Source organism: Excalfactoria chinensis, chromosome 2, assembly GCF_039878825.1.
Source record: "Excalfactoria chinensis isolate bCotChi1 chromosome 2, bCotChi1.hap2, whole genome shotgun sequence".
Classification (NCBI taxonomy): Eukaryota; Metazoa; Chordata; class Aves; order Galliformes; family Phasianidae; genus Excalfactoria; species Excalfactoria chinensis.
In genome coordinates, this window is record NC_092826.1 from 126,651,824 (window position 1) to 126,666,030 (window position 14,207).

Below are 14,207 nucleotides of genomic sequence, written 5' to 3' on the forward strand. Positions count from 1 at the left end.
CTTCTGTTTCTCTGTACCCTGCTCATCCTGTCATTCCCAGGTGGTTACAGACCACTTCACAGTGAAGGCCTTAATCCCAACTCTGGGCCAATAAGGACAGTCTAAAAGAGAAATGTATATAAATGCCTTCAGTAGCTTCAGTTTTATGTGATGAGCTGCTATTCAAACCCATGCCTTGGAAGCTGTCTGAAAGACATCATGAAAAATAGCTGTATAATTTAAACTGCAATGCAGTAAAATATGCAATTAAATAATAGAGAGATTAATTACAAGAAATAGACGTGGTAGAAAGGTTTTCAGATGAGAGCTGAAAAGAGACTGAAAGTCAACAAGGTAGTTTCTTTTGGGCTCTCCATCTGTTTCAGGGGCTGAAGCTGCAATGACAGCAAAACATAATATTATAAAACTTCATGGTAATAAAATACAAAAATTTAAAAATATACAGTCCACAGGATTTGGTATGAGGAGAAAAGTGAAGCAACAGGCTTATGAAAAGACCTGCAGCAAACTGACAAGTCTTCAAATGAGTAGAGAAAAATCAGTAAATTCAGATTATAATCACAGCCAAGGAGAAGCACCTGGAAAGAGAAATGTTGCTCACTATTATGTCCCTAAACGTTACTAGTGACAACTGTATTTGCTGTAGTAATGTGAAAAGACAATCCATGGCAAACGCAGACATTATTGCAGTAGTCTGATGCAACTGCCTGGACACTTTGTTTTCTTGTCTGTTTTACCCAGGCACTTTCTTATCACATGCTCCAGAAAACATGGAATTGCTTCACTGGAACCACAGTTTAAGCATTAATTTGAAGTACACCTCCTACAATAAAGCCAAGTAAGATGCTCAACTGATAGTGACTGCTGCAGGACAAATACCGGTTGCTAGATTTGCTGGCTCCCCCAGCATAACACAGAGGAGTAAAGTGAAGATATGCATCTGGAGAAAGAATAGCTCAGGAGAACAACAACAACACCACACAAACAAACAAAAAACTGAGCTCTTGCCTGATAAAGTTTAGGAGAATAAAGCTCAGACTCATATGAAACACTAGCATAAAACTAGCCAAAAGTAATAAAAATCACTTGGGTTGGAAGGGACCTCAAGGATGATCAAGTTCCAACCCCCATGCCACAGGCAGAGTTGCAAACCACTTGATCAACTCCTAGACCAGGCTGCTCAGGGCCCTATCCAACCTGGCCTTGAACATGTCCAGGGATGGGGCACCCATAACCTCTCCAGGCAGACTGTTCCAGTACCTCACCTCTTTCTCAGTGAAAAACTTCCACCCGACATCAATCTTGATCACCCTTCCTTTAGTTTAAAGCCATTTCCCCTCATCCTATCTCTATCTACGTGTGTAAAAAGTTGATTTCCTTATATTTATAATCTCCCTTTAAATATTGGAAAGCTGTAATCAGGCCTCCTGGCAGCCTTCTCTTTTCCAAGCCAAACAAGTCCAGCTCCTTCAGCCTGTCTTCACAGGAGAGTTGCTCCAGCCCTCTGATCATCTTCATGGCAATTCTCTGGACCTGCTCCAAAAGCTCCACATCTGTGCTGAGGGCCCCAAACCCAGACACAGTATTCCAGCCAGGATCTCACAAGGGCAGAGTAGAGAGGGCCAATTACCTCCTTCACCCCACTGTCATCACTCTTCCGATAAAACCCAAGATACTGTTGGCCTTCTGGGCTGCAAGCACACCCTGCTGGCTTACGTTACGTTTTTCATCTACCATGACCCTGTAAATCCTTCTCAGCAGGGCTACTCTCAAGGAGTTCCGGTATATCTGCATATATACCTGGGATTATCCAGAACCACTTTTTTTTAATACCCCAAAGGATATATAAGAACTGTTACAATTCATGTAGTAAATTCATCATTTTTTTTCTTCAAACTATTTATAGCCTTAAGACCACTCCGTAAGAACATTTTGTCCAATTCTAAGAACATCAAATCGGCATCTATCCAAGTTCTGGGAAGCCCTCACACTTTACTTAAGAAAAGCAGTAACATCACCACTTTTTACTCCTATCTGTCTCAGAAGTTATGATACAATTAGGAAAGCAAATCCGAGTCTCTTCTCCCCGAATCCTTCAACAGCTCATCGCTATGCTATCAGAACCTCCTTGCACAGGAAGGGACACGCTTGCTCTAACTTCTGCTGCAGGAAGAATGTGTGTAGTTGGTTGGTTGCAGCTTTTTGGAGAGGGAGGAAGGAAGAGGGAGGGAAGGCACATCTGCTATCTTCACATAAGATCTAGTTAAGATAAATCACTGTGTAAATGGTCAGTCTTTTTCAGAGTAAAACAAATTTGTTTCTTACTAGTTCAGCCAGTTGGGAACCAATTTCATTTCATGTAAATACAGATTGTTAAAGTTCACAAGTTAATTTTCAGAATGTTACCCTCACATTTCAAGGACTGAAATTCTCTAGCAAATGGTTCTCTCCCTTTCTAAAATACCCGCATCTTAGTAACAAAACTACTCTGCAAGAAAGTATTCCTGCAGGGCTCCTGTTAGCAGCACTAGGAGTTTGCACTACCAATGTTGTTCACTGCTTAAGTATCAGAGGTGGCACATAGATTCTTATTAACTCAAAATAATAAATAAATAAATAAAAGCATTCCCTCTAACATTAGGGGAAGCTCAGAGTTCTGCTTTCAGTAATAAATTGACTTCTCAAAGAACCCACCTGTAAGAAGTATCACCACCCAGCACTAAGCTGATAAAGCATTAGCCACAGCCTCTCCATCACAAGCAGAAGGGCATGGTAAAGGGCTGGCAGGAGGAAAGGCACTTCAGATGCCACCTTGCTTACAGAAGCGCACCACGACCAATCCTGCACTGAGCACTGCCTCCGAGGGCTCAATGCAAGTTTTGAGCTACAGAGGTCTTCCTGCACAACCCACACAAGACAAAGTCTGTCTGCAGCTGCTGCTTCACCATAGAGATCAGGAAAAGGGAGGAACCATGCAAAGGCTGCATCTACTATCACAGTTTCAGCAGTTACTTCCCTTTACTTCAGGGTGGAGAAGAGGGAGGGTTCTTGTGACCAAGCTGAGCCATCTCCACCAAAGTGCTCAGATTTGGGGTGAGGAGGTGAGAGGGAAGGAACGGCTTCACAGTACTGCTAATGCTAAAAAGATAGCTGCACTCTGCAGTCAGCCTGCTCAGTAATTACAAACAAGCCAGGGCACTGATAACTGAGGGCCCACCAGTCACTTCCTACTGGGTAACAAGAAATAAAATCCACACGATGGCCCTTTTGACTCCAAGTTACTAATTAAGGGTTGAGCATAGGCACAGACAGATCAAGATGCCTCCTTATCCCTCTAAAATGCCTTGCTACATCAGTAAGGGCAACGTCTGCACAGCTACCACCCCGCTGCTCTGTGGATAAATAAGATTTCAGACACCAGAGCTGTCAAACACAGACTGCTTTCACTAAAGGGGAAGAAGAACAACATCATCCAGAGCCCCTGCCAAGACAGCAATAGCCACCAGCAATGAGACAGACTGCACTGTGAGCACTGCGTAACTGCGCACAAGTTTACAAGACTGAAAATTAGTGCCAAACATTCCTATAAGAACAGATTCGTTAAGGTCTTTAAAAGGAACTGTCGCTAATGAATTTAATGATAATTTCAGGTGCATGCTTTCACAAGCAACGTACTGCACTCCTTCTGGACATTGCCCCCATGTAAATGGAAACATGCACTGCTGTGCTGTAATGTAACAGAGGCTATCAGAAGGGAGGAGGGGAAACCCTCGTGCACATTGATATGATTCCAAAGAATTGGGTTCTGCTTCCAAATCAGACAGAACGTCCCTACATGACCTCCTACAAGTCAGTTATAAACTGTGACTCCATTTATGCTTCTGTGCAAAATTAAGACAGTTCAAAATACTAAACAAAGACACAGTTCGTTTTTTGTTGTTAGGCTTAGATCAGAGCACAGATACTGAAAGGAACTTTGCCCTCAGAGATGCAACACTTCCTATTTGTGCACAGCCTGCCCTTGTACTCTTATCTTCCTCATATGTGTTCCTTTTTATGAGCCACCCTAGAGGCCCACCTATTCTCTCTTTACCATGAGTTACTGACTACAACAAGCTGCCAGATATCCTAAGGCACACAGAAGTATCAGAAGATTGTTCCTCTTACATTTTCTTCCTTCCAACAATTGTACATGCTCAGCACAGTGAGTACAGCATGAAGAGCACAGATCACGCTTAATACACACTGACAGCAACCTGCAGCCTCTTCATTCCCAAATGGAAGGGAGCAGAGAGCATTTCCCTTGTGCAAGGTACAGCACGCACCTGTAACAGCTTAACCTAATCCACTCCACCTGACTTGAGGTAGCATAGTGCCATCATCACCTGCTGAGATACCGAAGGGAAACAGAGCAGGAAGAGCAACTGACATCTTATTGACCTCTTAAACCGAATACACCAAAAATAATGGAAACACTTCAAATTTAGAAAAGCCAGTCTCCTACCAACCACCTCTTCTGGACACAAAACAGACAGCCGCTGCTTTAGGATCCATTTCCTGGATAAGCGGGGCAATCATTTGGCAATTCAATGAAGTTGTGCTGTCGTCCAAGTGCTGCATTCAATTTTAGCTCTATTTTCCAAGACAGAGACAACATGCTGGCACAGAGCAGTTATAAACCAAAGCCACCAACCTGTAAGTAAATTGCTAAAGAACAAAACTCAAATGTGTACAGAGTAACCAGTGCCTCTAACTAACCATTTGCTGTCAGCATAAAACAACCTTACAAGGAACAACATTTAAAGTTAATATGTTAGCTTCAATATAAAAAGCACTATTTCAATCTACAAAGGATGGTGTACGGCACATCCACATACTATCTCTTTGCTCTCAAGCTCTCTAACACTGAATCCCATGTTGGTGTTACAGAAAGCATACTGGCTTAATTCACTTTTTCTGTAAAAAGTTCCAAATTTATCAGTGAAACCAGAATAAAAAGAAAAAACAAAACTTATTTACTCTCGATACAAACTAATTAACCAATGAACATAAAAGCACCTAAGTTCTCACAGCATGTAAAAGATTTGTATTAGTGACAATTTAAGAAGTTGATCCTTTTAAAGCAGGTCATTTCCTGAATTAGACATTCCGAGTGAAGTGTTTTGTACAGAGCTAAGCTTACATACGTTCCATACTCCAGGCAATGAAATCAAGTGTCAGATCAGTCAGCAACTTTAAGGAAAAAGAGCCACCAAGGAAAAAAGTTACTTCCTTTCCAACACACCCTACCTGCTGTATGGAAAGCAAACACTCCAGCTACTGAGCAGAAAGGATTCTTAAATGCATACTGGAAGATCACACCAGGGCTCGAGGAACTTGCATGCATCATCTCCCCTCCACAACACGCACATTTTTCTACCAAGTAGAAAGAGACTTTCAGCTTTCTGTAATAGCAGCCAACCTGAAATCTCTCTGCTTTTGCCTGCTTTACCCGAGATAGCTTGCAAATTCACCACTCAGTTACCACAGACCAGTTGGGAGCTACAGAAGAAAATAACAGGACAACATAGAAAGACACATTTAGGCAACACGGCACTTAACTTCCTTAAAGGGTCTTTCACATAATTTATTTTCCAGAGCTGCTAAGTCTACTCACTGGAGACCACTAAGATCAGTATTTACACAAGCAGTACATTTAAAGGTTCTCACAGTCACATAAAACTGCATTTGAGTGCACAAAAAATTACAAATGGATCTTCCCAATGCATCAGAAGAGACTGATGGAAACTATGTATCTGTCTATGCATAAACAAGGGTACACAAGATAACCAATTTAAACAGTACCAGGCAGCTGTAAGGGGTGTTTTATAGACAAGGCCTCTGTGCTACACACCAGTCAAATGAAACCATTCAAAAGGAAGTAACACTGGAGATGTTGGTGTTCTGTGTCATTTCTAACAGTTCCTAAGCTATTTCAATTAAGTTCATTAAACACAAAATCATTCAATTCAGCCTGGAAAGTGACTGGAGATTCCTTCTGGAAGCTAATATTTTCAGCAGGAGAAACATAATGAGAACTGCCAATGCTTCAACTCCACCCAGTATTTCTGTATCGGTGCTGATCAAGTATTCATACTGGTTAGGATACTGACTGCAGTACCTCAGGCATTCCTCACCAGTGATTTTCAGATCAACTTTCAGCATTCTGCACTCCCTTGAAGCAGTGGGCTCAGATTTTATTTGCAGACAAGAGGATTTGCATAAGACATTAAGCACCGCAACTTACTTCTGTATGGTATCTGTTAAAACTAAGAAAGCTTATTTCCATTATAGGACAGTTTTACTGTTCCCCCCATTCTGGATCTCACCACACATTACTATAAAGGCATGCCTTCTTATAAGCATCTCCATCATTAGTCAGACCAGCATTCTGAAGGGTACCAGCAATGAAAACAAAACAAAAACACAACAACAACAACGCAACTTGTGTCCTTGAGTATATTTTGTTAAACACAGAGGAAAAGTGTACTTCCAGTTCAATACCCAACATTCAAAACCTGGTTTTAAAACTGTGAAGATAATCTAAGTTTCTGACAAAAGAAAATAAGTATCTAATCTTCCACGTATTTGCCACTAAAGCTTCTCACCAGAAACGTAACACATTTTAAATCTAGCTACAAATTAAACGCAGTAATGTACTTATTTCTTTTTTCTTTCAAGTCAGAGCAAAATCCCCACTAATAACATCACAGCTTCCTTCAATGGAAGACTACATTTCCTTCTACGTTTGGTTTCCTTTCCCTTTTTCTGTCCCCTTTTCCTCCCCATGCCCCCAAGGACTGCCACTCTACTGCAGCGCTGGATATCCTTCCTAAGAACCTATTTGCTTTGCTTCTCCTGAATTCTTTTCCCCTTCTATCAAGTAAAACTTCTAGATAACCAGAACACACATGGCCTGGAGGACACACTGCGTTACTGCCTGGTATTCTGATTTCTTCACAATTTGCCCTAATGAGAAACTGCTTCCCACTTTTCTAAGAACAGTGATTTTCACCTTGAGAGCCCCAAATGCTGTCATCTTTCCTAACTGCTTTACTAAAAGGACTCTTTCTGCCCATAGAGCTACAGTCACCACCAGGGAGGCAGGTTCCACTGAGGTGAAGAGCATTTTCCCCTTCCTTACCATCGTCCCCCTCCTCTCATCTTCCCTCTCTCCCCCCCCCCCCCCCCCCCCCCTTTTTCTTTAATTTAAGGATCTCTAGAAACACTGAAGAGAGCTTTTCCTCACAAAAATCAGGGTAACTGAACGTTACCAGAATTATTCCCACGTTAACTGATGGAAATAATGATCTGTATGCTTTCAAATCTAAAAATACAGATGCAATTTGAATATACAGCACTATCTCAGTGTGGGACAAAATGACACGACTTACCTGTTAATATGAACATAGAATAAACAGCATGAAGGTGGGCACACCAAGAGTTTCCAATAAATATTGAGCACCATTACAGTTATAAGCAGCTCTTAGTAGGAGCTCTCAGTGATCAGGCACACATTCCACCCCCACACTACAACACAGCACAGGTGGTAGCACACAGGAACAGTTTCCCCACTGAGGAGTACAGGGACTCTTCTGAAGAAAGAAAGTAAATGGCCCAAAGTCAAAGCAAGCCAGAGTGAAATAGCTACATGCTATGGACTAAGCTACAACGCACATTCACTTCTGAACTCTTTTAACACTCGATACCCACATTCTTTGTTCTGGACTATTATTATTATTTAAGTAAATGCACCCTGATGCACTGAGTGGTAGTTACCTGTTCCACTATATGAAATGCAAACACTTGTATTTTGTGCTGATTAAGCCTCTTCCTCCTCACCCCTTGCCGATCCCATATACACAAACACACACACGCTCTCCCCATTCTCATAACCCAGCACTCTGTGTCACACTGCCTAATCCTCCCGCAGCCCCACCACCACGATCTGCACTCCAACTGGAGAGCAGATGGCTTGGCACCAAGTGCTGATTAAAAAGTCCGCCTTTACCACTCGAAGAAAGTAAATGTAGTTTTATCAATATATTTGTCATTTTTACCAAGTTGAGTAAACACATGACACATCCACAGCATAGTCAGGCATGCATTTTTCAGAGCTACTGCGTAAGTCCTCATTAGGAACTTCAGAATGTCAGCTTCCTTCCAAAGAGGTAAACACAGCTGTATGCAGACAGATCAGGCTGCAGCAATCCCTGCAGCCTACATTGATACCTGAGGTGAAAGTGAGCTACCAGACTTAAAAATAAAATGAAAACACACCACCCCAAACATGTGGAAGGAAATTAGCCTGAGTGTCGGTTTATTTCTTTGTTTGCATTAAAGACTCACAAGTTCCAGGCCCTGAAAAAGCAATCTGACTGAAGCATCTCTAACTTTCTGACACAGGGAAAAAGTCAGGAGCAGCAGCAAGTCGGGAGCAGCAGCAGGCAGGTCAAAACTTGTGCCACAGTTACCACACTTAAGTATTTGTCATATTTCCCATGAGTAAAACCAAATGAACCTCGCCTCGTAGAAGCATTTATATCAGCAGCTTTCTCTGGGTGGAGCAAACAAATCGGAAGAGTAAATACACATTAACTCATATTCCCTCACATACCAAAAATAACAAAATGCCTCAAAATATGACTTGTTAGTGCAGTTTTAATCCAAGTATCAAACTCACTTAAAAAAAAAAAATAATAAAATAAAATAAAAAAAAATGTCACACTGAGATGTTAAAGCTTTATTTTCAGATTCACTGTTCCATTACTACAAGCAGTAAGGCAGCTCACTGGCAACAGTAGATGACAAAGATGTGAATAACCTGTATTAAATGCCCACTGCAGGTAATCCTAGAATAGCTTTGGTTGGAAGGGGCCTTAAAGACTACCCAGTCCCACCCCTGCCATGGGCTGCTTCCCACCCAGCACTCAGGCTGCCCAGGGCTTCATCCAGCCTGGCCTTGAGTGTATCCAGGGACGGGGCACCCACTGCTCTCTGGGCAGCAGTGCCAGGGCCTCTAATACACGAGTAACCCACTGTTAGGTTCAACAAGTTCACTGCACAAGCAGTGCTTCTAGTAAGGGGAAAATTATTTGCCTTCCCTTGCCATTTTTCTTTCCCAAAAGAGGTTTGATTTGAGCATTTCCTGACGGTTCCACATCCACATTGGTACGGTTATATACTTAGACTTACATTCAGAGTCGTGCGCTGCCAATCTTGACCAAAATAATAATAATAATAATAATAATAATAACAGAAAGGCACGCTGGAGGTAGTTTCACTAAATCAGCCGTAAGGGAAGAGCAGGAAGCACGGGCCATCCAGGGAAAAAGCCCACGCCGGGCGCTGGGGACACGCCGCAGCCCCGGAGCCTCCTGCAGCAGCAACAGCGGGCCGCGATGATCGCTACAGGATGTCGGATCGCGGCACGGATTGCCATTTTGAAACACCACATCACGCCCGCCCGCGAGTCCCCGCACACGGGCGCTTCCAGCTCCCACACGCCGCCCGTTTCGGCGACCAGCCCCGCGTTGCGGCACTCCGGGACGGCGACCCACGGTCCGAACGGGCCGCCGCCGATTCCCTCAGAGGACGGCGGCGCGCGGTCCCCGCCAGGCTCGGCTCGGCCGCGGCGTTGCGGATGGCGCGAGGCCGCCTCACCAACGGCCGCCAACCGCCGCCCCGGGAGGGCAGCCCCCGAGGCGCCGGCTCCGGACCGGCCGCGCGGATCAGATCGTTGCCCCCCCAACACACCGCGCCCGGCCCAAGGAGGTCTCCGGGATGTGACTCATAAGGAATACACACACAGGGGGGAGGAAGGAAAAAAATTATATTAAAAAAAAAAAAAAAAAAGACACACCCTCCTCCGAGCCGGACTGACATAATGTAATAAACCCTCCGGAGCCGGAATGGGGGGGGGAAGCCAGTCGTTCGGCAGGGAAAGTTGAAAGAAAAGGCAAATCCGGGGGAGCGGCGGAGGTGCCCCCGAGGCGGCTCCGGCCCCGCACCGCACCCCGCCCCGCAGAGCCGCCCGCCGCCCCTCACCTGGATGTAGTTGTTTTCGCAGTAGTCGGCGACTCGAGTGAGGTTCTGGTAGCTCTCGAGCAGAGCCCGCTTGCCAGAAGGGATTTCCTCCTCTAGTAACATCTGCAACTCTGCCATTTTCCACCCCTCCGCATCGCTTCCTCTTGCATTAAAGAGACAGCGGCAGCGCCGGGCTCACAACCCGCCTGGTATTGTGGGATTCCTCCTCGCCTCGCTTTCGTGAGCGCTCAGTATCCCCACCCATCCTGCCCTCCGAGGGGAAAAAAATAAAAAGAAAGAAAAAAAAGAGACAAAACCCCGCCCGCTCTGCACAGCACGTCGGGAGATGTAGGCGCCGGGCTGCCGGCTGTGTGCATGCGCGGGGTGGGGTCGCTCATGGCGCGGCGCAGCGCCGCCCGGCGGGGTTGGCCTTGTGTGTGCTGTGCTGTGCTGTGCTGTGCTGTGCTGTGCTGTGCTGTGCTGTGCTGTGCTGTGCTGTGCTGGCCACCTGGGCAGACTGCTGGCTCACGTTCAGCTGAGCATCAACCAGCACTCCCATACCTTTTTCCTCAGTATGGCCTTCAGGCCACTCTACACTAAGCCTGTAGCACTGCATAGGGTTGATGTGACCACAGTGCGGGACTTGGCACTTGGATTTAACTTCACGTTTACTTCAGCCTGTCATTATCTTGCAAGATTCTGCCTCCTGTCAGGTTAGGACAAGAAAGTTGTAAAATAAAAACAATTGGTAGCATGAAATGGCTAAAACAGTAGGAACAATGCAGTTAGGAAGTATTTAGTGCTGTGCAGAGGCCCTGCCCAGCAGATCATCCTGAAGGAGATGGGGAAAAGCTGAATCTGAGCTGTGGAGGTCCTTGCAAAGGGCTGCCCAGAAGTAGCGATTGACCATTAGCTATTATAGGTTTGTAATATCTAAGAACTTAAGTATTTGTCTGAGGTAAATTAGATGGCTGTTCTAAAAGTAATGCCTCCTATTATATTATGTTGGCCCTCAACATCAGAAGTGGTTGTTGTTGGTATGGAATCAGAGGTCAGCCCTTCCCACAATATCCTATTACATTTTATTGCCTTGTGACAGATGACAGCAGAAGGTCAGTCTGACAAAATGGCATCGGGAATGAAAGTGCAGATGAAGCAAAGGTGTGTCACCGAATTCCTCCATGTGGAGTTAGTGGAATGCACCCACTAGCATTCATCAATGCTTGCTGAATGTTTATGGAGACCAAACACTGGGTGTGAGCACAGTGAGGCAGTGAATTGTGCATTTCAGCGGTGGTGACGGTGGGTCACCTCTGCTGGTGCAGATATTTGAGAGCACAGCACGCAGGCTCTTGTTCTTTACTGGTGACAATGCATAGCTAGTGGTGGTGACCATGTTGAAATAGAGTTTTTTGTAGCTGAGAATCTATCACAGTGTTATTGCACTCTTTGTATCTGTTGTAGTTTCCATGGAAATAAATAGGAGGTATTATTTTCAGACCTACCTATGTACATCACTCCAGACACTCTCTTACCTCAGCTATTAGCTCCTCTGGTTGTTGCAGAAGTTGGCAACATAAATGGCTTGTTATTATTTGGAACAATATTTTCTTTATTTATTTATTTATTTTAAGTAAGTAAAATCCTGTTTCTGTGATCATACCAGACAAGAAACCAGTAACAGCAGGTGGTTTCTATGTGGGGATGGCTGAGCCTGCCTTTCCAGTGAGTAACAGGCTGAGGAGAAGCTGTTTCCAGGGACTGTTACTCATCCCTTGGCTGTGCGTTTTGTACACACAAAAGCAACTGCTGTCAGTCCGTGTGCTTTATTGGTTGTCCCACAGAAACTCACAGTAGTGAAATGTCAACACATTTCAGAGAAAAATAGTCTGAAATGCATCACAGTGAGAGCAGAGAGCCTTGTCTGTCTGCACAATTGTATGATATCTCATGTGATCACCAGAGTCCATCTTGTGTTTGCAGCACTGAAACTGCCCTGGTCTGGGCCACCCTGATGGTGTGTCCAAGTCAAGGTGGAGAGAAGAGAACAACATCTGCCTTCCTCCAAGGTCAGCAAAGTCCAGCAGCTCGTTTGGAGCCATGAGAGTGAGGGTGAATGGCAGGGAGCCCAGGAAGGACCACTGGGCCTGGGAGGGACCTCTCAGCTCCCATCTGGGAACACACAAGTGCTTGGATGTTTGAGTTCCCTCTGGGACAGCAGAGGGGGGAGCCGGTGCACTCACAGCACTTGCTGTGGGATGGGAATAAATCTGTACTGCTGTCTTCAGATGGCTAATTCATTTGGCAGCTTAGTAAAATTATTTTCAAAGTGGTTTCAATAACTCGTTTTTGGACAGCAGGTGATTTCCAACAAAATGTTTTTATTTGGGATTCCGAGAGCCCTTTTAATGTAAAATAATTTAATTTGATCTGCAACGGCACTGAGATATAGACAAGCCTTTAATGGCTCCCAGGGTAAGTTTGATCGGAAAGCATCCTGGGCACTGACTTCTCCAGCAATCATAATAAAAAGACAAATTTGATTTCTCTCTTCAGTTAGGCTACACATTTTTGAACACCCGTTGGCTTAGATGAGCTTATAATTGCCAACAGATCACACACTGACTTCACTGGAGCTGTTAACATCCTGAAGCTGCACAAATGTTGTCAACTCTTCCTAAAATGTTATTGCAGGCCCTGAACCAAGAGATGGCAGACACGTGGGACACTGTGCGTCGACCTTTTTCTGTGCAGAAAACTCAGCGTTGTGTGTTTTCTTAAACACACCGCACCTCACTTCAGCAGGCAACCAAGTCCTGCAAGCAGACACGGAGCAGCAGCTGAGCCGGGCGGCGCTGGCTGCCAAGCAACACGCCCACCTCAAACAGCTGAGCAGACGCTCGAGGGGCTCCAACGAATCTCTACCCAAAAGCCCTTAAGGAAACCAAACCAAGCTCTGCCTCCAAGAGCGCTCCTTGAAGACGCCATCAGAGAGCGCCATCTCGTGCCATCTCCTACGGCACAGAGCCTCCCTGGCGCAGGAGGGGTTAGCCCGGTGGGCGGATAGACCTGATACAGGTACACCACGACTGGCATCACGCGGGGCTGGCTCGCTTCTAGCGGGACATTTTAACTTAGTGCTGTCCGCACTGGGAATCCTGCTGCAGTCGGGCTCAACTGTTCAGGTCAGCAGCCTTAATAGCTGTTGCCCCTGCTGGTCCTCCTTGCTTTCAGAATGTCCCTGCCGGGTCACCTGAAGAACTTTGCACTGCGCTCCTCATCCCCGAGATTCTGAGTTTTTATTGACTTAGATGTGACTGGCATGCATGAACGTGCATGATGCGTACAGGAATTGATTTCCAAGCACCTAAAAGCATGGGGCCATTTGGGTGGTTAGGCTGATAGCCAAACCCAGCAGAGCCAGTGCTGATCCAGAGCCAATAAAACTTTGGACTTGAGTTGACCCTTTCTGAAGACACTAACGTGTGTCTGAGCTGCATTCAGTGGATTGCCCCCTAGAAGTTGTCTTATTCTTTTGTTTTGTTTTAATTATCACACTTACCCGTTGCTCCAGTAAACTGTTGATCGGAAGGAAATGTAACTAACTTACTCAAGTTACCTGCAAGTCTGAAAGAAATCTGGGAGTGAAACTTACATTTTCCTGTCTGGGGAGTCTGGCTGATAGAACAAAGAATGTAATGATGCTCCTCAAGCTCCACTCAAATGACCCCCTAAATGAGATCCCATTATAAATAAAATGCGTTTATATACCATTCAATGCCTCAGCTGTCTGAGACTTGCTCCCCCTCTGTGGCACAGGCTCATTTCCAAGGGCAGTTCTGAAATGCAGTTCATTTTTGACTGGGAGAAAAATGTAACTCTAAACACACCCATTTAGAATAGCATCAAAGTAGTAGCATCAAAGCAGCTTCGCCTGCACTGTAATTTGTGTCTCTCTGTAGCTGTCCCATTTTCTAGGTATATGTCTTTGTTTTTCTGTTGAGAACAGTTCTCCCTTTACAATTGTGTTGATTGGAAAATAACCATTTATTTTTTGTTGGTCTGTTTGCTGGATCAATTCCTGGTTCAGCTGTTTAGCTACGCAAGCACTTTCAATGGTGGAAAGGGAGCTGAGGGATTTA

At 44.9% G+C, this 14,207-nt stretch overlaps 1 protein-coding gene across 9 annotated transcripts in view; it reads right to left on the bottom strand.

Annotated features, from left to right (window-relative positions):
- The window catches only part of ABI1 (abl interactor 1), a 77,018-nt gene extending 66,576 nt beyond the window's left edge, over positions 1-10,442 (bottom strand). For 2 of the 9 annotated variants that reach the window (XM_072327511.1, XM_072327510.1), the window contains exon 1: positions 10,087-10,374. In XM_072327511.1, coding sequence (XP_072183612.1) covers positions 10,087-10,203 — 117 coding nt within the window. In that variant the 5' untranslated portion in view covers positions 10,204-10,374. Of the gene's footprint in view, positions 1-10,086 lie in introns of all 9 variants that reach the window. The other 7 variants (XM_072327508.1, XM_072327505.1, XM_072327504.1 and 4 more) reach the window with 7 other exon arrangements.
- Between the last annotated feature and the right edge of the window lie 3,765 nt (positions 10,443-14,207).